Genomic DNA, 23,443 nt, shown 5'->3' with positions numbered 1-23,443 from the left:
GATAATCCCAGAAGAAGAAATGCTGAAATTTGTGTATCATTTCCTTGTTCCATGTGGTGGAGGTAACTACCAGGGGAAAAAATATGACTAATATTCTCAATAATGAACATTACAAATATCATTGAAATTCTACAATTTTTATATTCTATTAGTTTTTTAATAAATTTATTTTTATTTGTGTTCAATTTGCCAACATATAGAATAACACCCAGTGCTCATCCCGTCAGTGCCCACCTCAGTGCCCATCACCCAGTCACCCCCACCCCCTGCCCACCTCCCCTTCCACCACCCCTACTTTGTTTCCCAGAGTTAGGAGTCTTTCATGTTCTGTCTCCCTTTCTGATATTTCCCACTTTTTTATTTTGCATCAAAAAGTCAATATCCATAGGTTTTGTATGGAACTTGTCTCCTGTCAGGATCCCCCATAGGATATCTGAAAAGGAATGTGCATCCCAAACTTGGCCTTTTCCCCAAGTACTCACGTGTTTTATACTTTTAATGCAAATCAGTTCAGTGATGGAGAGGATAAACAAATATAAGATCAAATAGAATACAGAAGGTAACAGATGCTATGAAGAAAAAGCTGGGAAAAAGTAAAGAGTGCATGGAGGTGCTATTTTTTTTTTTTTTTTTTTTGCTGTTTGCTCAGGTAGGCCAGCACACATTTACACAGAGGCCTCAGGAGGAGACAGCAGGAGACATAAGGTTACCTGGGGAAATGTTTGCCTGTCAGAGAACAACCATGCAAAAACTCTGAAAAATGACTTGAGTCTTTAAAATTGATTTCTAAAAGATGATTGTGGTTGACACACCATGTTACATTAGTTTTGGGCGCACAACACAGTGATTCAGCAAGTTTACACATTACACTGCTCTCACGACATTTGGAGCTGCCATCTGTCACCACCCAACACTATAACAGTATCACTGACTATATTCCCGAGGCTATCTTTTATTCCCATTCATTTCTTACCTGGAAACCATATCTCCCACTCCCCTTCACCAGTCTGTTTTTCATTTACTCATTTATTGTTTTAAAAATCACCACCAGGCTATTCTCACCTCCAATCATAATAATTAGGCAAGCAATGATACAAGGCCAGCTGTCCACATAGATTGTCCTTTCTCTAAAAATATAAAAATGCATCCAAATTCCAGGAGTTACTTCTCCTATGAGCATGTCACCATGGGTCTCCATTTTAATGTGATCATTTTGTGTCCAGTATTTAAAGAAACATAAAAAATAAGTTCCAAAAACATTGAGGAAGGAACATGGGGAGAAAGATCTAATAAGCTCAGGTGGTTCCTAGAGATGAGGAAGAGGAGCAAACGTCCTTGGTTCTGGCAACACTCGAACCCCAGTTATATTCCTTGATACCCAGAATAATAAAGCAGCAAAAAGCAATGTATCCAAAAGAAAATGTAGGGATGACGTTATGTTATCAAGACATCTGACCCGTTGAACACCCCCCCCCCCAATAATAACAAGCAAAAGGGATTGCACGTGGCGCCGGATCTGCAGATGGCTGTTGTCTCCGAGAGCCTAGTCCGGCCCCCACATAAGCAACTATGTCTAAGGGACCTGCAGTCGGGATCGATCTTGATACCACCTACTCCTGCGTGGGTGTCTTCCAGCATGGGAAAGTGGAAACAGTTGCCAATGAGCAGGGAAATCGAACCACCCCAGGTTATGTCGCCTTCACGGACACTGAACGATTGATCAGTGATGCTGCGAAGAATCAAGTTGCGATGAACCCCACCAACACTATTTTCGATGCTAAGCGGCTGATTGGATGTAGATTTGATGATGCTGTCATCCAATCTGATATGAAGCATTGGCCCTTCATGGTGGTGAATGATGCTGGCAGGCCTAAGGTCCAAGTAGAATACAAGGGGGAGACAAAAAGTTTCTATCCAGAGGAGGTGTCCTCTATGGTCCTGACGAAGATGAAGGAAATTGCAGAGGCCTACCTTGGGAAGACTGTTACCAATGCAGTTGTCACGGTACCTGCATACTTCAATGACTCTCAGCGTCAGGCTACCAAAGATGCTGGAACTATTGCTGGTCTTCATGTACTTCGAATCATCAACCAGCCAACTGCTGCTGCTATTGCTTATGGTTTAGACAAAAAGGTTGGAGCTGAAAAGAACGTGTTGATCTTTGATTTAGGAGGTGGCACTATTGATGTGTCGATCCTTACTACTGAAGATGGGATCTTTGAGGTCAAGTCCACAGCTGGAGACTTCCCACTTAGGTGGAGAAGACTTTAACAAACGAATGGTCAACCGATTTTATTGCAGAATTCAAGTGCAGACACAAGAAGGACATCAGCGAAAACAAGAGGGCAGTCCACCGTCTCCATACTGCAGGTGAACAGGCTAAGCGTACACTTTCTTCCAACACCCCAGCCAGTATTGAGATTGATTCTCTGTATGAAGGAATCGACTTCTATTCCTCTATTACTCGTGCCCAGTTTGAAGAATTAAATGCTGACCTGTTCTGTGGCACCCTGTACCCTGTAGAGAAAGCTCTTTGGGATGCCAAGCTGGACAAGTCTCAGATCCATGACATTGTCCTGGTGGGTAGTTCTACCTGTATCCCCAAGATTCAGAAACTTCTGCAAGATTTCTTAAATGGAAAGGAACTGAATAAGAGCATCAACCTTGATGAGGCCGTTGCTTATGGTGCAGCTGTCCAGGCAGCCATTCTTTCTGGTGACAAATCTGAAAATGTTCAAGATTTGCTGCTATTGGATGTCACCCCACTTTCTCTTGGTATTGAAACTGCTGGAGGAGTCATGACTGTGCTCATCAAGGGCAATACTACCATTCCTACCAAACAGACACAAACCTTTACTACCTACTCTGACAACCAGCCTGGTGTGCTTATTCAGGTCTATGAAGGTGAGCATGCTATGACCAAGGATAACAACCTACTTGGCAAGTTTGAACTCACAGACATACCTCTTGTTCCTCGTAGTGTTCCTCAGATTGAAGTCACTTTTGACGTTGATGCTAGTGGTATCCTCAATGTGTCTGTGGTGGATAAGAGCACAGGAAAAGAGAACAAGATTACCATCACTAATGACAAGGGCCGCTTGAGCAAGGAGGACATTGAGCGCATGGTCCAGGAAGCTGAGAAGTACAAAGCGGAAGATGAGAAGCGGAGAGACAAGGTGTCTTCCAAGAATTCACTTGAGTCTTACGTGTTCAACATGAAAGCAACTGTTGAAGATGAAAAACTTCAGAGCAAAATCAATGATGAAGACAAACAGAAGATTCTTGACAAGTGCAATGAAATCATCAACTGGCTCGATAAGAACCAGACTGCAGAGAAGGAAGAATCTGAACATCAGCAGAAAAAGCTGGAGAAAATCTGCAATCCCATCATTACGAAGCTATACCAGAGTGCAGGAGGCATGTGAGGAGGAATGCCTGGAGGCTTTCCTGGTGGTGGAGCTCCTCCCTCTGGTGGTGCCTCCTCTGGGCCTACCATTGAAGAGGTTGATTAAGCCAACCTAATGACAGGTCTAGCATTGTTCCACACATTTGAAGGACCCAAATTTGTAACAAATTCCATGGCAGTTTTCAACTCAAGCTGCTATAGTAAATATACTGGGCATTCTTGATACTTGAATATGGAAAATGTGCACAGGGAAAGGAAATTAAACATTGAACTTTATAAGCACTGTATTGTTAAGTGGAAAATGCAATGTCTTAAATAAAACTGTATTTAAAATTGGCAAAAAAAAAAAGCAAAAGGAGACACCCACAATTCACAAAATGAAATATACAGGGTACAACAAAAGAGTGGGATTTTAAAAGATTATGTGCTAAAATAACTTTACTAAATGATATAAAATGCCAAACTTTGTAATTAGAAAGCAGGGTTTTGAATTTTGGATGTCTGCATATTTGCTGTTTGCACCTGGAGGGCAACCACCCTCTACTAAATGTTAGCATCTTCTGCAATATAGGAGGGCTAGAGGTGTTCATCCTCTTAAGGTGGTTGACAGATTTAGTGAATATGTAGACAGAGTTTAGCATAGTTCCCCCTGTTGATAATGAGTGCTTATTATCACTGGTGATGAGATGTGGCTGATTTTTTTCCTTATCTCCAAAGTCCCCATCACTTCCTCACCCCGGGTCCCCAATTCCACAGCCTTAATTCAGTTCCTCATCAGCTCTCCACCTACTACAGGCTTGTGCCCTCTAGCCATATTAATATTCACCCAGAGAGATCTTTCTATATTGCATCTTAATTTACTATCCAACTCCCCACCTTAACTCCTTCCCAGAGACTCCCTCCTGGAGACTGAACCCCAGTTCCATAGCTTCCAACACTTGGTTTGCCTCCCCTGACTCACCCACCAGCTCCCTAATCATGCTGCCTCACCCACATTGATGTCACAAACACTGAACTTGAGTTGTATCTTCACCTGAAGCCCCAGTCTCCAGGTTCAGAGCCTCCATACACCTGCTGCTCTCTGCTTGGAGTTGCCCACTGGTCTATTTGGGATCATTCATCTCCTATCTTCACAATCCCATCTCCTCTTTCAGACTACAAGGAGTCATCTCCTTCATCTCTTTCATCTCCTTCCTCCTTTTTATTTTTTTTTTGTTTTTTAATATTCCCATAGAAAAATAACATGTTTTTCTGCAATAATTTAGATCAAGGGGTTATCATTATATAGTTTTTATTGAATTTTATGTATATTTCCCTGGTAGAACATGAGTCTCCTGGGGCATGTTATAAATACTCCTGCCCTTTACCCCAAGACATAGTTTGGTTGGTAACTTTAGGAATAAATACAACTTGCATGAAGAATGAGAGAATCTTTGATCACAGAAGTTGCCAATGATGAGAGAGAAAACAGAAGCAGGGAGCTACTAACACAGAAATGGAGAACGTGGAAGAGGAATGTTTTCCAGATTCTGAGATTGGTACTGTTTGTGAGGCCAGACTGTGGTTTGTAAAAATAGATGAATGGATAAAGAATATGTAATATATATGTAATATACATATATGTAATATATATGCATATATACACACACACACAGTGAACTATTACTGAGCCATCAAGAAAAATGAAATCTTACCATTTGCAATGACATGGATGGACTAGAGGGTAATATGGAAGGAAAGTAAATCAATCAGAAAAAGACAATTATGATATAATTTCACTCATACGTGGATTTAAGAAACAAAACAGAGGATCCTAGTGAAAGGAAGAGGAAAATAAAATAAGATGAAATCAGAGAGGAAGAAAACCATAGGAGACTCTTAATTATAGGAAACAAACTGAGGGTTGCTGAGGGGAGGTGGTGGGTGGATGACATAACTGGGCGATGGATGTTAAGGACGGCACATGACGTAATGAACACTGGGTGTTGTATGCAACTGATGAATCACTAAACTCTGCCTCTGAAACTAATAATACACTAGACATTAATTAATTGAATTTAAATAGAAATATTTAAAGGGTAGACTAGAATATATAAAGCATATAGAAAATATGAGGGTTTGTTTTGTGTGTCATACATAGGGTGCATAGTAAATCATTTTCATGCTGTTAAACAGACATTTCTTTCTTTAACGTATTAAATAAACTGACTATAAATGAATGAGTTCACCACACCAACAAGCACAATGATCCCTTGGCTCCAGGAGAGGCTGGTTAGGCTGTCAGTTGACCTCAGAAAAAAGCTTTCAGTTTCCATTCTCTCTGAACCTTTCCTGAAATACCTGCTGCTCTTTGAGCCTCATCTGGATACAGTCTATGAAAGGAAGGTCTCCAGGTGGAAGTCCAAATTCCTTCCTGGATGGTTGGTGATAGAGACTGAAGCTCTGTTCCCAGACAGGAGCAGGAATCCGTGAAGCATGGATCTCCCAGCAATTTAGAAATACAAATACAAAAACCATGTCTCCTCCAGCTCAAGGTTGAACATGCCCAGGGGCTGCAGCAGAGGAGATATTTACAGCTCCCTCTGTTTGCTGTATCTATTCCCCATCCCTGCTTATTACACACATTTCCCATTACTACTCCAACCCCTGAGCACATCTCCCCATGGGAACTTATCTGGACAGAATGGAATTTTTTCCTGTAGAATCTCTGTTCCCAAGAGATCAGGCTAGAATTCAGGTGCATCCAATGTTTAGTACTCCTCCCTGAACTTGCCTGGCTTCTAGAGCTCTAACATTGAAATTTTCCACAGCCCTGAGTGAAATTTTTTTCCCAAATCTAAGATTGAGGAACCTATCTTGACCATGTTCCCTGGGTCTGTAAAACATTGGCTTGTGGTGGGAGCACAACTCCTGATAGCTCTAGGAAATTGCTCTTCCTTCTGCAAGCAAAAATGGGTTCCTTCGCGATAAAAACACACGTACAACAGTCCTTGAATTCATAATTCTTTTGACAAACCAATTAGAAGTTTAGTGTTTTAATAAAGGTAAAAAGTTGGCATTTATCGTAATTACAAGTCACTATAGAAAATGATACGTAGTGGGTTGTGGCTAATATTCTTTTTTTAATTTTAATTATTTATTTCCAAAGACATGAGTCATTCTTTTTTATTTTTTATTAATTTTTTTTTATTTATGATAGTCACAGAGAGAGAGAGAGGCAGAGACACAGGCAGAGGGAGAAGCAGGCTCCATGCAGCGGGAGCCCGTCGTGGGATTCGATCCCGGGTCTCCAGGATCGCGCCCTGGGCCAAAGGCAGGGCGCCAAACCGCTGCGCCCTCCCCTTCCACCACCCCTAGTTCATTTCCCAGAGTTAGGAGTCTCTCATGTTCTGTCTCCCTTTCTGATATTTCCTACCCATTTCTTCTCCCTTCCCTTCTATTCCCTTTCACTATTATTTATATTCCCCAAATGAATGAGAACATATAATATTTTTCCTTCTCCGATTGACTTATTTCACTCAGCATAATACCCTTCAGTTCCATCCACGTCGAAGCAAATGGTGGGTATTTGTTATTTCTAATGGCTGAGTAATATTCCATCATATACATAAACCACCTTCTTTATTCATTCATCTTTCGATTGGCACCGAGGCTCCTTCCACAGTTTGCTCCTCTATCTTGAAATGTGAGCTAAGTGAGAAAACTGTGGATTATTATAAGGAAATTCATATAAGGATTCCTTAAAGAAAAAGGATCATAAAAATAAAATAAAAGATGGGGAAAACAGTTGGCATTTAGTCCTTCACTTTAAAAATATTTGATATTATAAGAAATCTATTTAGACCTTCTAATGCACCATGGGCTGACTTCAGAATCTTATATGGATTGTCTCATTTATTTTTTGCAAAAGCTATTCTATGAGGATAGTAAAATTATGAGCCTCATTCCACATTTATAGAAGTGTGACTTGGAGGAGTAGAGTGATCAATCCAGAATTATGAACTGGGTCATTATGAACTGATGTGCTTTGATTGGAATGCAACAAATAAGCCAGGTGGTTCTCAACCAGGGAAGATTTTGCCTCAAGAGGACACTTGAAAATATCTGGAGAAATTTTTTACTATCATAGCTTGGGAAGCGCTACTACCTCTTTGACATGTCTGGGGTGGCCCAGAGAGTCTGCATCTATAACAAGTTCCCATGCATTGATGGTGCCTTTTTCAGTCTGTACACATATTTGTGTGGTAAGACTGTTGTCCAGTGTCAGTGTCAGGTGTGTTCTTCTCCCAGAATTCCCCCACCCACCTTATATCTAACTTTAGAAGGTCAAACAAGTTTACAGGTGTTTCTTTTTCCCTCAGGGAAGGACATGAACCTTGTAAGTTTTTGTTCCCTTTTCTGTAAACTGGAGAAATTCCATCTAAGGATTTTGTCTGAGAACTTAGTAATATTTTAGAGTTCACAGGAAAATTCCCTAGCAGGAGCTGGCACTTCATCCACGGGGACTATTGTGATCATCTAAGTTCCACATTTCCTCAGCTCATGATGACATCAAAACAGACCTCTTGGACAGGAAGTGAGTTCGGGATTCCTCTGCCTCTGGGACATTTTTCTGAGTGAGTCGAAAATGAAGTGGGTATCATTGGCAGCATTTGCACAGATGGGGAAGTCAGGCATCCACTGACAGCATTCACATTTATCCACAGAAGTCTCTGGCCAAGAACATCTCCCATGGCACTGAGTGTGCTTCCTTGGGATAGAGGGTATGTGGGTAAGTGTAATTGTTCCTCTTACTCTCTTCAGTGTGTTCAATACTGGGTGTGTTTTGCACCTCCTTGAGCTTCAGTTTATTCGTAACACCCCTGGACTTCCAAAGGTACTTTCAACCATGAGTTACTGTCAACAGAGGTATTCTTTGGGGAAAAGATATGAGAAAATTCCTATTTCACCATTTTGAAGATATATTTTTCTTTCAGTAGGAAAATATGTGTTTCCCTAAAACCTCCACTAACAGATTTCAGTTCACATATATTGGGCAAATTTGTGTTATATGGTATGTTAGGCAGAATGATGGCCTTCCAAAATTAAGGGCTGGCATTAAGATAGTAATTTAATTATTTATTTATTTATTTATTTATTTATTTATTTATTTATTTATTAATACATTTATTTTTCATTGGTGTTCAATTTACCAAGATACAGAAAAACACCCAGTGCTCCTCCCATCAAGTGCCACCCTCAGTGCCCGTCACCCATTAACCCCCACCCACCGCCCTCCTCCCCTTCCACCACCCCTAGTTAGTTTCCCAGAGTGAGGAGTCTTTATGTTCTGTCTCCCTTTCTGATATTTCCCGCATATTTCTTCTCCCTTCCCTTATATTCCCTTTCACTATTATTTATATTCCACAAATGAATGAGAACATATAATGTTTGTCCTTCTCCGATTGACTTACTTCACTCAGCATAATACCCTCCAGTTCCATCCACGTTGAAGCAAATGGTGGGTATTTGTCGTTTCTAATTGCTGAGTAATATTCCATTGTATACATAAACCACAACTTCTTTATCCATTCATCTTTTGATGGACACCGAGGCTCCTTCCACAGTTTGGCTATTGTGGACATTGCTGCTAGAAACATCGGGGTGCAGGTGTCCCGGTGTTTCATTGCATCTGTATCTTTGGGGTAAATCCCCAACAGTGCAATTGCTGGGTCGTAAGGCAGGTCTATTTTTAACTCTTTGAGGAACCTCCACACAGTTTTCCAGAGTGGCTGCACCAGTTCACATTCCCACCAACAGTGTAAGAGGGTTCCCCCTTTCTCCACATCCTCTCCAACATTTGTGGTTTCCTGCCTTGTTAATTTTCCCCATTCTCAGTGGTGTGATGTGGTATCTCATTGTGGTTTTGATTTGTATTTCCGTGATGGCAAGTGATGCAGAGCATTTTCTCATGTGCCTATTGGCCATGTCTATGTCTTTCTCTGTGAGATTTCTCTTCATGTCTTTTGCCCATTTTATGATTGGATTGTTTGTTTCTTTGGTGTTGAGTTTGATAAGTTCTTTATAGATCTTGTAAACTAGCCCTTTATCTGATACGTCATTTGCAAATATCTTCTCCCATTCTGTAGGTTGTCTTTTAGTTTTGTTGACTGTATCCTTTGCTGTGCAAAAGCTTCTTATCTTGATGAAGTCCCAATAGTTCATTTTTGCTTTTGTTTCTTTTGCCTTCGTGGATGTATCTTGCAAGAAGTTTCTGTGGCTGAGTTCAAAAAGGGTGTTGCCTGTGTTCAGATTTTCTATTTTTCTTGCTTCTGTTTATATTTCTAGGACTTTATCCATTTCTTCTAGGTTGTTCACTTTGTTGGCATATAATTTTTCATAGTAATCTCTTATAATTCTTTGTATTTGTGTGGCATCAATTGTTACTTCTTTTTTTCTCATTTATGATTTTATTTATTTCTGTCATCTCTTTATTCCTTCATGAATGTGGCTAAGGGCTTGTCAATTTTTTCAAAGAACCAGCTCTTGGTTTCATTGACTTTTTTCCATTACTTTTTTTAGTCTTTGTGTCATTTATTTTTGCTCTGATCTTTATTTTTTCCTATCCTCTATTCACATTGGGGTTTTTTTGTTCTTTGGGAAACAGTAATTTGTATATAAAATCAGTACCTGTTAGTGATTTAGAGCAAGCATACCAAATATGAATTACCTTAATTTAATTTGTCCTATATTCACATAGACACTTTGCTTTCTTTCTAGTAAAAAGTGATATCTTTCATCCCTGTTCAGTGTGAATCAGCAATACCATTGCTCTAGATCCTACCCTCAGCCATGCTCTACTAAACCTTTCCCTTTTAACTATATGACATTTGTGGTGAGCATAGCATAACATAGAGAGTTGTCAGTTGAATCATTATGTTGCACACCCAAACCTAATGCAATATATTGTGTAAATGATACATCAATAAAAAAATATAAAGGAATATATATAGTTGATGCCATGGGGCAACTGGGTGATAGGCATTAAGGAGGGCACGTGATATGATGATCACTGGGTGTTATATGCACCTGATGAATTATTGAAAACTGCATCTGAATAATGATGTTCTATATGTTGACTAGTTGATTTTATTTTTTTCTTTTTTAAAATTTTTTGTTGGAGTTCAATTTGCCTAGTTGATTTTAAATAAAAATAAATAAAAGTCAAGGACTCATACAAACTTTAGGAGCATGTTCTGAATTATTCCATTTCTATGTAATTCGAGAAAGTGCACATTAAGCTTTAACTACTTTGTTCTGTAACTTATTATAATCTAATGCCCCTGAGCCTCAGTTCTCTTATATCTGGAAATAACATGGATAATAAAATTAATTTCAGAGGGATTGTATTTTAGTTTTGTTGACTGTATCCTTTTCTGTGCAAAAGCTTCTTATCTTGATGAAGTCCCAATAGTTCATTTTTGCTTTTGTTTCTTTTGCCTTTGTGGATGTATCTTGCAAGAAGCTACTGGGGCTGAGTTCAAAAAGGGTGTTGCCTGTGTTCTCCTCTAGGATTTTGATGGAATGCTGTCTCACATTTAGATCTTTCAACCATTTTGAGTTTATTTTTGTGTATGGTGAAAGAGAGTGGCCTAGAAGACAACCTACAGAATGGGAGAAGATATTTGCAAATGACGTATCAGATAAAGGGCTAGTTTACAAGATCTATAAAGAACTTATCAAACTCAACACCAAAGAAACAAACAATCCAATCATGAAATGGGCAAAAGACATGAACAGAAATCTCACAGAGGAAGACATAGACATGGCCAACAGGCACAAGAGAAAATGCTCTGCATCACTTGCCATCAGGGAAATACAAATCAAAACCACAATGAGATACCACCTCACACCAGTGAGAATGGGGAAAATTAACAAGGCGGGAAACCACAAATGCTGGAGAGGATGTGGAGAAAAGGGAACCCTCTTGCACTATTGGTGGGAATGTGAACTGGTGCAGCCACTCTGGAAAACTGTGTGGAGGTTCCTCAAAGAGTTAAAAATAGATCTGCCCTACGATCCAGAAATTACACTGCTGGGGATTTACCCCAAAGATACAGATGCAATGAAACACCGGGACACCTGCACCCCGATGTTTCTAGCAGCAATGTCCACAATAGCCAAACTGTGGAAGGAGCCTCGGTGTCCATCAAAAGATGAATGGATAAAGAAGTTGTGGTTTATGTATACAATGGAATATTACTCAGCCATTAGAAATAACAAATACAAAAAAAAAAAAGAAATGACAAATACCCACCATTTGCTTCAACGTGGATGGAACTGGAGGGTATTATGCTGAGTGAAGTAAGTCAATCGGAGAAGGACAAACATTATATGTTCTCATTCATTTGTGGAATATAAATAATAGTGAAAGGGAATATAAGGGAAGGGAGAAGAAATGTGTGGGAAATATCAGAAAAGGAGACAGAACATGAAGGCTCCTAACTCTGGGAAATGAACTAGGGGTAGTGGAAGGGGAGGAGGGCGGGGAGTGGGGGTGAATGGGTGACGGGCACTGAGGGGGGCACTTGATGGGATGAGCACTGGGTGTTATTCTGTATGTTGGCAAATTGAATACCAATAAAAAATAAATTTATTATAAAAAAATAATTTCAGAGGGATATTGTGGGGAATATACAAATGTGTGGTCATATTTTGTAGATTCCTAAGAAAATCTTCAATGGTAAGGAGTATAATACACGTGTACGTGTGTGTGTGTGTGTGTTTATATACACTTTGCTTTCAATTAAACATGGGCATTCATATGCACACACACAGACTCTTATTAGGTAATTTTTCATGTCATATGTAAACTTGAGAGAAAATGAGAGAGGATAAGAATAAAAAGAATAAAAATTTATATTAATGTGAATCTAAAAGTATGTAAAAATTTGGACACAAAGACCTAAAACAGATTAACTGGCCTTAAGGATTCAATTTTTCTACCTTAGTGTCTGCCAAGTCAATACAGTTCATGTCATGGGAGATATTCTGTACCAGCTATTGGGGTGACAACTCCAAAGTGACTTCAGATTTCTTTTTATAATTAAAGTGAGATTTCAACACCAAATATCCGTATCCAAGAAAATATAAATGAATAAGATCCAAGGCTGAATTTATTTGCTTTGAACAGTTGCTATTGGATAAATGTCTTGATTAAACTGTTACTGTGGTTGTAACAAATTACCATGCTGCTGTCTTAAAAAATCAATGTATTTTCTAAGAGTTCTGGAAGTCAGAAGTCTGAAATCAGTCTTCCTGTGCTAAAATCACTGTCTGCAGGGAAGAGTTAGTTCTGGAGATTAAGGGGTGAATGGAAAAAAAAATAAGGGGTGAATGGTTTCCTACCTCTTCCAGCTTTAGAGCCACCATAGTCCCTGGCTCACGTGCCGTCCCTTTATCTTCAAAGCCAGCAACATAGCATCTCAAAACTCTCTCTGACTCCCAATATTTCTGCCTCCCTCTTCCACATTTGGAGGGTCCTGTGTTTATTGAGCTCATCTGGAACATCAGAATAATCTTATCCTGGAGTTAGCTGACTAACGATATTAATGCCATTTGCAACCTTAATTCCCCATTGCCATGACACAAGGCATATCCAAAGATTCTGTACATTAAGAGATAAAAATATTTTGGGGACATTGTTCTGCCTACTGAAAGTCTTTTTCAGAGGTACTGGGGCCCTCAGGTAAAAGAATCGAACAGAATTATTTGAGATTTTAGGGTGAGTACTTAGACTTTTCTTTCAAAACCATACATGGGGGAAGAGGGGCAAGATGGCAGAAGAGTAGGGTCCCCAAATCACCTGTCCCCAACAAATTACCTAGATAACCTTCAAATCATCCTGAAAATCTATGAATTCGGCCTGAGATTTAAAGAGAGACCAGCTGGAATGCTACAGTGAGAAGAGTTCTTGCTTCTATCACGGTAGGAAGACGGGGAAAAAGAATTAAAGAAACAAAAGGCCCCCAAGGGGGAGGGGCCCCGGGAGGAGCCGGGCTGAGGCCGGGGCAAGTGTCCCCAGGACAGGAGAGCCCCGTCCCGGAGGAGCAGGAGCTGCACCAACCTTCCCGGGTGGAAAGGGGCCTGCAGGGAGTTAGAGCAGGACCCAGGAGGGCGGGGATGCCCTCGGGCTCCCTGGGACACTAACAGGCACCTGAGCCCAGGGAGAGTGCGCCGAGCTCCCTAAGGGCTGCAGCGAGCACGGCGGGACCCGGAGCAGCTCGGAGGGGCTCGGGCGGCGGCTCCATGGAGGGGGCTGCAGGGCGGGAGCGCGAATCCAACAGCGCAGGCTCCGGAGCACAGGGCGCCGGGACACAGCCCAGGATCCGGCCTCCCCCGGGACAGGCAGAGACCGGGAGGGCCCAGGACAGCAAGGACGCTCCTGCCCCGAGCTGAGCAGATCAGCGGCCCCGCCCCAGAGCCTCCAGGCCCTGCAGACGGAGAGCCCCAGAATTACTGCGGGAGCTGACTCCAGGGTCCCAGAGCTGCCCCCGCCACTGTGGCTTCCTCCCGGGGCCTCACGGGGTAAACAACCCCCACTGAGCCCTGCACCAGGCGGGGGGCAGAGCAGCTCCCCCAAGTGCTAACACCTGAAAATCAGCACAGCAGGCCCCTCCTCCAGAAGACCAGCTAGACGGACCAGTTCCAGGGGAAGTCAAGGGACTTAAAGTATACAGAAACAGAAGATAAGCCCCTGTGTTTTTTTTGTTGTTGTTTTGTTGTTTGTTTGTTTGTTTGTTTTGCTTTTTGATTTGTCTCCTTCCCCCACCCTTTTTTCCTTTCTTTCCTTTTCTTTCTCTTTTTCTTCTTTTTTCTTTTTCTCTTCCATTTTTCTTTTTTCTTTTTTTCTTTCCTTCTCTCTCTCCTCTCTTTCTCCTTTTCCCAATACAACTTGCTTTTGGCCACTCTGCATTGAGAAAAATGACTAGAAGGAAAACCTCACCACAAAAGAATCAGAAACAGTCCTCTCTCCCACAGAGTTACAAAATCTGGATTACAATTCAATGTCAGAAAGCCAATTCAGAAGCACTATTATACAGCTCCTGGTGGCTCTAGAAAAAAGCATAAAGGACTCAAGAGACTTCATGACTGCAGAATTTAGAGCTAATCAGGCAGAAATTAAAAATCAATTGAATGAAATGCAATCCAAACTAGAAGTCCTAATGATGAGGGTAAACGAGGTTTCTTCCGAACGAGTGATATAGAAGACAAGTTGATGGCAAAGAGGGAAACGGAGGGAAAAAGAGACAAACAATTAAAAGACCATGAAGACAGATAAAGGGAAAAAAACGACAGCCTGAGGAAGAAAGACCTACATTTAATTGGGGTTCTCGAGGGCACCGAAAGGGACAGAGGGCCAGAATAGGATTTGAACAAATCCTAGCTGAAAACGTTCCTAATCTGCGAAGGGAAACAGGCATTCAGATCCAGGAAATAGAGAGATCCCCCCCTAAAATCAATAAAAACTGCTCAACACCTCGACATTTAATAGTGAAGCTTGCAAATTCCAAAGATAAAGAGAAGATCCTTAAAGCAGCAAGAGACAAGAAATCCCTGACTTTTATGGGGAGGAGTATTAGGGTAACAGCAGACCTCTCCACAGAGACCTGGCAGGCCAGAAAGGGCTGCCAGGATATATTCAGGGTCCTAAATGAGAAGAACATGCAACCAAGAATACTTTATCCAGCAAAGCTCTCATTCAAAATGGAAGGAGATATAAAGAGCTTCCAAGACAGGAACTTTTCAGGAACTGAAAGAATATGTGACCTCCAAACCAGCTCTGCAAGAAATTTTAAGGGGGACTCTTAAAAATTCCCCTTTAAGGAGAAGTTCAGTAGAACAATCCACAAAAACAAGGACTGAATAGGTATCATGATGACACTAAACTCTTATCTGTCAATAGTAACTCTGAACATGAACGGCTTAATGACCCCATCAAAAGGCGCAGGGTTTCAGACTGGATAAAAAAGCAGGACCCATCTATTTGCTGTCTACAAGAGACTAATTTTAGACCGAAGGATACCTACAGCCTGAAAATAAAAGGCTGGAGAACAATTTACCATTCAAATGGTCCTCAAAAGAAAGCCGGGGTAGCCATCCTTATATCAGATAAAATAAAATTTACCCCGAAGACTGTAGTGAGAGATAAAGAGGGACACTATATCATACTTAAAGGATCTATCCAACAAGAGGACTTAACAATCCTCAATATATATGCTCCGAATGTGGGAGCTGCCAAATATATAAATCAATTAGTAACCAAAGTGAAGAAATACTTAGATAATAATACACTTATACTTGGTGACTTCAATGTACCACTTTCTACCCTCGATAGGTCTTCCAACCACAACATCTCCAAAGAAACAAGAGCCCTAAATGACACACTGGACCAGATGGTCCACAGATATCTACAGAACTTTACATCCAAACTCAACTGAATACACATTCTTCTCAAGTGCACATGGAACTTTCTCCAGAATAGACCACATACTGGGTCACAAATCGGGTCTGAACCGATACCAAAAGATTGGGATCATCCCCTGCATATTCTCAGACCATAATGCCTTGAAATTGAACTAAATCACAACAAGAAATTTGGAAGGACCTCAAACACGTGGAGGTTAAGGACCATCCTGCTAAAAGATGAAAGGGTCAACCAGGAAATTAAGGAAGAATTAAAAAGATTCATGGAAACTAATGAGAATGAAGATACAACCGTTCCAAATCTTTGGGATGCAGCAAAAGCAGTCCTAAGGGGGAAATACATCGCAATACAGGCATCCATTCAAAAACTGGAAAGAACTCAAATACAAAAGCTAACCTTACACATAAAGGAGCTAGAGAAAAAACAGCAAATAGATCCTACACCCAGCAGAAGAAGAGAGTTAATAAAGATTTGAGCGGAACTCAACGAAATCGAGACCAGAAGAACTGTGAAACAGATCAACAAAACCAGGAGTTGGTTCTTTGAAAGAATTAATAAGATACATAAACCATTAGCCAGCCATATTAAAAAGAATAGAGAGAAGACTCAAAGTAATAAAATCATGAATGAGAAAGGAGAGATCACTACCAACACCAAGGAAATACAAACGATTTTAAAAACATATTATGAACAGCTATACGCCAATAAATCAGGCAATCTAGAAGAAATGGACGCATTCCTGGAAAGCCACAAACTACCAAAACTGGAACAGGAAGAAATAGAACACCTGAACAGGCCAATAACCAGGGAGTAAATTGAAGCAGTCATCCAAAACGTCCGAAGACACAAAAGTCCAGGGCCAGATGGCTTCCCAGGTGAATTCTATCAAACATTTAAAGAAGAAATCATACCTATTCTACTAAAGCTGTTTGGAAAGATAGAAAGAGATGGGGTACTTCCAAATTCGTTCTATGAGGCCAGAATCACCTTAATTCCAAAAGCAAAGAGCCCACCTAAAAGGAGAATTATGGACCAATATCCCTGATGAACATGGATGCAAAAATTCTCAACAAGATACTAGCCAATAGGATCCAACAATACATTAATAAAATTATTCACCATGACCAAGTAGGATTTTTCCCCGGGACACAAGGCTGGTTCAACACTCGTAAAACAATCAATGTGATTCATCATATCAGCAAGAGAAAAACCAAGAACCATATGATCCTCTCATTAGATGCAGAGAAAGCATTTGACAAAATACAGCATCCATTCCTGATCAAAACTCTTCAGAGTGTAGGAATAGAGGGAACTTTCCTCGACATCTTAAAAGCCATCTATGAAAAGCCCACAGCAAATATCATTCTCAATGGGGAAGCACTGGGAGCCTTTCCCCTAAGATCAGGAACAAGACAGGGATGTCCACTCTCACCACTGCTATTCAACATAGTACTGGAAGTCCTAGCCTCAGCAATCAGACAACAAAAAAGATATTAAAGGCATTCAAATTTGCAAAGAAGAAGTCAAAGTCTCCCTCTTCGCCAATGACGTGATACTCTACATAGAAAACCCAAAAGCCTCCACCCCAAGATTGCTAGAACTCATACAGCAATTTGGTAGCGTGGCAGGATACAAAATGAATGCCCAGAAGTCAGTGGCATTTCTATACACTAACAATGAGACTGAAGAAAGAGAAATTAAGGAGTCAATCCCATTTACAATTGCACCCAAAAGCATAAAATACCTAGGAATAAACCTAACAAAAGAGGTAAAGGATCTATACCCTAAAAACTATAGAACACTTCTGAAAGAAACTGAGCAAGACACAAAGAGATGGAAAAATACTCCATGCTCATGGATTGGCAGAATTAATATTGTGAAAATGTCAATGTTACCCAGGGCAATTTACATGTTTAATGCAATCCCTATCAAAATACCATGGACTTTCTTCAGAGAGTTAGAACAAATTATTTTAAGATGGACTTTCTTCAGAGAGTTAGAACAAATTATTTTAAGATTTGTGTGGAATCAGAAAAGACCCCGAATAGCCAGGGGAGTTTTAAAAAAGAAAACCATAGCTGGGGGCATCACAATGCCAGATTTCAGGTTGTACTACAAAGCTGTGGTCATCAAGACAGTGTGGTACTGGCACAAATGCAGACACATAGATCTATGGAACAGAATAGAGAACCCAGAAGTGGACCCTGAACTTTATGGTCAACTAATATTCGATAAAGGAGGAAAGACTATTCCATTGGAAGAAAGACAGTCTCTTCAATAAATGGTGCTGGGAAAATTGGACATCCACATGCAGAAGAATGACACTAGACCACTCTCTTGCACCATACACAAAGATAAACTCAAAATGGATGAGAGATCTAAATGTGAGACAAGATTCCATGAAAATCCTAGAGGAGAAGACAGGCAACACCCTTTTTGAACTCAGCCACAGTAACTTCTTGCAAGATACATCCACGAAGGCAAAAGAATCAAAAGCAAAAATGAATTATTGGGACTTCATCAAGGTAAGAAGCTTTTGCACAGCAAAGGATACAGTCAACAAAACTAAAAGACAACCCACAGAATGGGAGAAGATATTTGCAAATGACGTATCAGATAAAGGGCTAGTTTCCAAGATCTCTAAAGAACTTATTAAACTCAACACCAAAGAAACAAACAATCTCATCATGAAATGGGCAAAAGACATGAACAGAATTCTCACAGGGGAAGACATAGACATGGCCAACATGCACATGAGAAAATGCTCTGCATCGCTTGCCATTAGGGAAATACAAATCAAAACCACAATGAGATACCACCTCACACCAGTGAGAATGGGGAAAATTAACAAGACAGTAAACCACAAATTTTGGAGAGGATGCGGAGAAAAGGGAACCCTCTTTCACTGTTGGTGGGAATGTGAACTGGTGCAGCCACTCTGGAAAACTGTGTGGAGGTTCCTCAAAGAGTTAAAAATTGACCTGCCCTATGACCCAGCAATCGCAGTATTGGGGATTTCCCCCAAAGATACAGATGCAATGAAACGCCAGGACAGCTGCACCCCAATGTTTCTAGCAGCAATGTCCACAATAGCCAAACTGTGGAAGGAGCCTCGGTGTCCATCGAAAGATGCATGGATAAAGAAGATGTGGTTTATGTATACAATGGAATATTACTCAGCCATTAGAAATGACAAATACCCACCATTTGCTTCAACGTGGATGGAACTGGAGGGTATTATGCTGAGTGAAGTAAGTCAATCGGAGAAGGACAAACATTATATGTTCTCATTCATTTGGTGAATATAAATAATAGTGAAAGGGAATAGAAGGGAAGGGAGAAGAAATGTGTGGGAAATATCAGAAAGAGAGACAGAACATAAAGACTCCTAACTCTGGGAAACGAACTAGGGTTTGTGGAAGGGGCGGAGGGTGGGGTGTGGGGGTGAATGGGTGACGGGCACTGAGGGGGGCAGTTGATGGGATGAGCACTGGGTGTTATTCTGTATGTTGGTAAATTGAACACCAATAAAAAATAAATTTATTTAAAAAAACCATACATGAAGAGGATCATATGCTTACTTACTGATAATACCCCAACTAAACAAATTCAATATCATCTCAAGGTTGAGGTGAAGTGCAAGGTGGTTAGAACTCTGGGAGGCAGGCAAATTCAGGAGATTGAGGAATACAGACTGGATTCATCTGACTTCTAATCTGGTCTCCCAGGAACAGAGTCTTCATAGGAAAATTTTCCTTTCTCTCTAGACCAGTGGCCCATGGGGAATGGAATGCTCTGAGGTGGAAGTAACAATGCAAACAGTGCCAAATGATCAGTCCTAGAGGGCTGTAAATATCTCTCCTGCTACAAAACTGCAGCAAGTGAAATCTTGGATTGGCCGGGAAACAGTTATTTTTCTGTCCCTATGCCTGGTTAGGGGACCCATGCTTCACTCCTTTATGCTGACTTGTCTGGGAACAGAGCTTCAGTCTCCATCATCAACTATCCAGGGAGGAATTGCGACCTCCACATAGAGACTTTCGCCTTACAGATGTCACCTATGTGAGTCTGAGTGCTCAGCAGGTATTTCAGGAAAGGATCAAAGATAATGGAACCTGAGAACCTTTCTTGGGGTCACCTGAGAATATATAGTCATTTACAATTATTCATGTAATATGTTCAAATGAGAACTGTCCATCAGACTCAGCAACTCAAGCATCATTGTTGACAATATGTGATGGGAATGGAAGTCCAATTGGGTGAGATGGAGGAAGGGATATAGGGACCTAAAGTGGTTCCAGTGAAATTAGAACATATCCAAGGAGTTTGAAGCTAAGTGTAGTAGGAAAACAGAGTATTAGGCTTGCAGGTAAGTGCAGTGTACTTTTTAAAATGTGATATTTTTGAGTGTGTTCTGTACTTATAGCAAGCCCCAGACCCATGCAGGTGACTATTCCCTTTAAAGTAGTTCTTGAGACTCATATTTCTCAACACCTTCTTTCACATTTAGCATTCACATTAAAAATTGTATTTACTATGCAAAACGGGGTATGCTAGCTAGTTTTACTTTTTGTAATACTTCATTACCAAGAGGTGTGGAAACAATGAGATAGAAGAAAGATAGAAGAAACCCAACCAAATCTCTTCACTGGTGATAATCACTCCTTTTCTCACAGGAAAGAACTATAGTGTAAGCTATTTACGTGTACTGATGACTGCTGTCTGCCACAGACAGGATAGGAGGATAGGTACGGCTATCCCCACTTCTAAGTAAGGATATTCACATTTGGAATGGATTGGTTGTCTTTCCCAAGGATAGCTTATATGTGGTACATCTGACATTTAAAACCTGGTTTTATAAAAAAATAAAAAAATAAAAAATAAATAAATAAAACCTGGTTTTCTGATTCCAAAAATTTTACATTTAAAATCATTTTGAAAAAAAAATAAATAAAATAAAATCATTTTGAAAAGCCTTTCATTACTTCATCTTTTAAAACCCCCTTCTATTGTTGCATTATATATTTTCTATTATAAATTGCAGGTTTGTTCCCTTTGCACATTTTCCTTGAGGGATATTCAATCAGAAAATGTCTTGACATCATGAAAATACCACTTCTTTCTTGTTTGAGTACACTGTTTGTTTCCTACTTTGTTAATTATTCTGCACAGTAAGGGGATGTAAACTGGGGCTGGAAAGCTGCCAGAACCACAGAAACTTTCTGCTCATCACAGTCTCTTAGGAACCACCTGAGCTTATTAGATATCTGTACCCTGGTGTCCATTTCATTCCTCTCTCTGTTTCGGAACGTTTTCTTATGTTTCTTCAAATACAGGCCAAAAATGATTGTGTTAAATGGAACCCTGTGTTTCCAATACCATGGGAGGCTTACTAAATAGGATGAAATATTTTAATTCAATTTAGCTAAAATACAGCATATTATCACTTTTAGAGGTAGAGTTTAGTGATTCATCAGTTGCATACAACACCCAGTGTTCACCACATCACATGCCCTCCTTAATGTTCATTACTGAGTTACCCCATCCTCCCCACCTCCCCTTAGCAAACCTGTTTGTTTCCTAGAGTTAAGAGCCTCTCCCCAGTAAGGGAAGCTTGTTCTATGGATACATTAAATATGTTAGAATGAAACAAGGAAGTGTAGAAGTTAAGAGCAAAGGTATGGGGGCACATCTTGGCTCCATCACCTGTAGAGTGGTTGATTCCAAATAGATCACTTAACTTCTCTGTTAACTTCATTCAACTCTGTAATGACAGAGTTGTTTTGAGGATGAAATAAAATAAGAATATAAAAATGTCACAAAAAAGAGCTTCTTATGATTTGCCTCTCTCTGTTTTTATCTCTTTGCAATTTTGTCCTCCATTCCCCTATATTTATCTTTTTTGTTTCTCAAATTACACATGTGAGTGAAATCATACAGTGTTTGTCTTTCTCTAATTGACTTATTTTACTTAGCATAATGCCCTCTAGTCCCTTACACATCATGGCAAATGGCAAGATTTCATTCATTTAATGGCTGAATAATATTCATTATATATATATATATATATATATATATATATATATATATATACACACACACACACACATATATATATGGAATATCAGAAAGGGAGACAGAACATAAAGACTCCTAACACTGGGAAATGAACTAGGGGTGGTGGAAGAGGAGGAGGGCATGGGGTGGGGGTGAAAGGGTGACGGGCACTGAGGGGGGCACTTGACAGGATGAGCACTGGGTGTTATTCTGTATGTTGGCAAATTTAACACCAATAAAAATAATGTATTATTAAAAAAATAAAGCATGTAGCTGGTATATATATATATATATATATAAATTAAGCAATTGTACTACTGGGTATTTACCCTAAAGATACAGATATAGTGAAACAAAGGGGCACTTTCATCCCAATGTTCATAGCAGCAATGTCCATAATATCCAAACTGTGGAAAGAGTCAAGATGTCCTTTGACAGATGAATGGATGAAGGAGATGTATACACACACACACACACACACACACAAACACACACACACACACACAATGGAATATTACTCAGCCATCAGAAACAACGAATACCATTTGCTTCAACGTAGATGGAACTGGAGGGTGTTATGCTGAGTGAAGTAAGTCAATCGGAGAAGGACAAACACTATATGAATACTTACCAGTTACAACCAGGTGGATGTAAATTTACATTGGTTGGCATTATGCTATGTGAAGTAAGTCAACTGGAGAAAGACAATTATAATATGGTATCACCCATATGAGTAATATAAGAAATATTGCAAGTGAAGGAGGGGAAATAGAATTGGGAAAAATCAGGAAGACAAACCATGAGAGACTCTTAACTTTGGGGAATCATACTGAAGGTTGCTGAAAGGGTGACAGGGAGGTGGCAGAACACTTGTTCTTTCCTGCATGTTAATTTTAGTCATTCTAACTGGTGTAAGGTGATATCTCATTGTGATTTGATTTGTATTTCCCTACTGACAAGTGATGTGAAGCATTTTTTCATGTGTCTGTTGGCAATTTATATATCTTCTTTAGAGAAATGTCTGTTCATGTCTTCTTTTCATTTCTTGCCTGAATTGTATGGGTTTTGGATCTTGAGTTTGATAAGTTCTTTATAGATTTTTGGATACTAGCCTTTTATCTGATATGTCATTGGCAAATATCTTCTCTCATTCTGTAGATAACCTTTTCATTTTGTTGACTGTTTGCTTTGCTGTGCAGAAGCATTGTCTCTTGATGAAGCCCCAATAGTTCATTTTTGCTTTCCTGCACATTGCCTTGAGACATGTCTTGCAAGAAGTTCCTATCGCTGAGGTCAAATAGATTTCTGCATGTGTTATCCTCTAGGATTTTTTTTTTCAATTTTATTTTATTTTATTTTTTTCTTTTTTATTTTATTTATTTTTTTTTAAATTAATTTTTATTGGTGTTCAATTTACCAACATACAGAAAACACCCAGTGCTCATCCCATCAAGTGTCCACCTCAGTGCCCGTCACGCATTCCCCTCCAACACCCGCCCTCCTCCCCTTCCACA

The 23,443-nt window shown here is 40.0% G+C and overlaps 1 protein-coding gene across 1 annotated transcript; it reads left to right on the top strand.

The window, feature by feature from the left end:
- The first annotated feature begins 1,569 nt into the window (after nucleotides 1-1,569).
- On the top strand, nucleotides 1,570-3,755 carry LOC121495586 (heat shock cognate 71 kDa protein-like). Its single transcript, XM_041763305.1, is given in 3 exon segments — nucleotides 1,570-2,244; nucleotides 2,246-2,290; nucleotides 2,292-3,755. Coding segments are annotated over 3 exon segments (1,941 nt in total). The 3' UTR covers nucleotides 3,513-3,755.
- Nucleotides 3,756-23,443: the final 19,688 nt, after the last annotated feature.

Source organism: Vulpes lagopus, chromosome 7 (genome assembly GCF_018345385.1).
Source record: "Vulpes lagopus strain Blue_001 chromosome 7, ASM1834538v1, whole genome shotgun sequence".
In the NCBI taxonomy this organism is placed as follows: Eukaryota; Metazoa; Chordata; class Mammalia; order Carnivora; family Canidae; genus Vulpes; species Vulpes lagopus.
The sequence above is the reverse complement of the archived record's forward strand: the minus strand, read 5'-3'. Positions and strand labels throughout refer to the sequence as shown.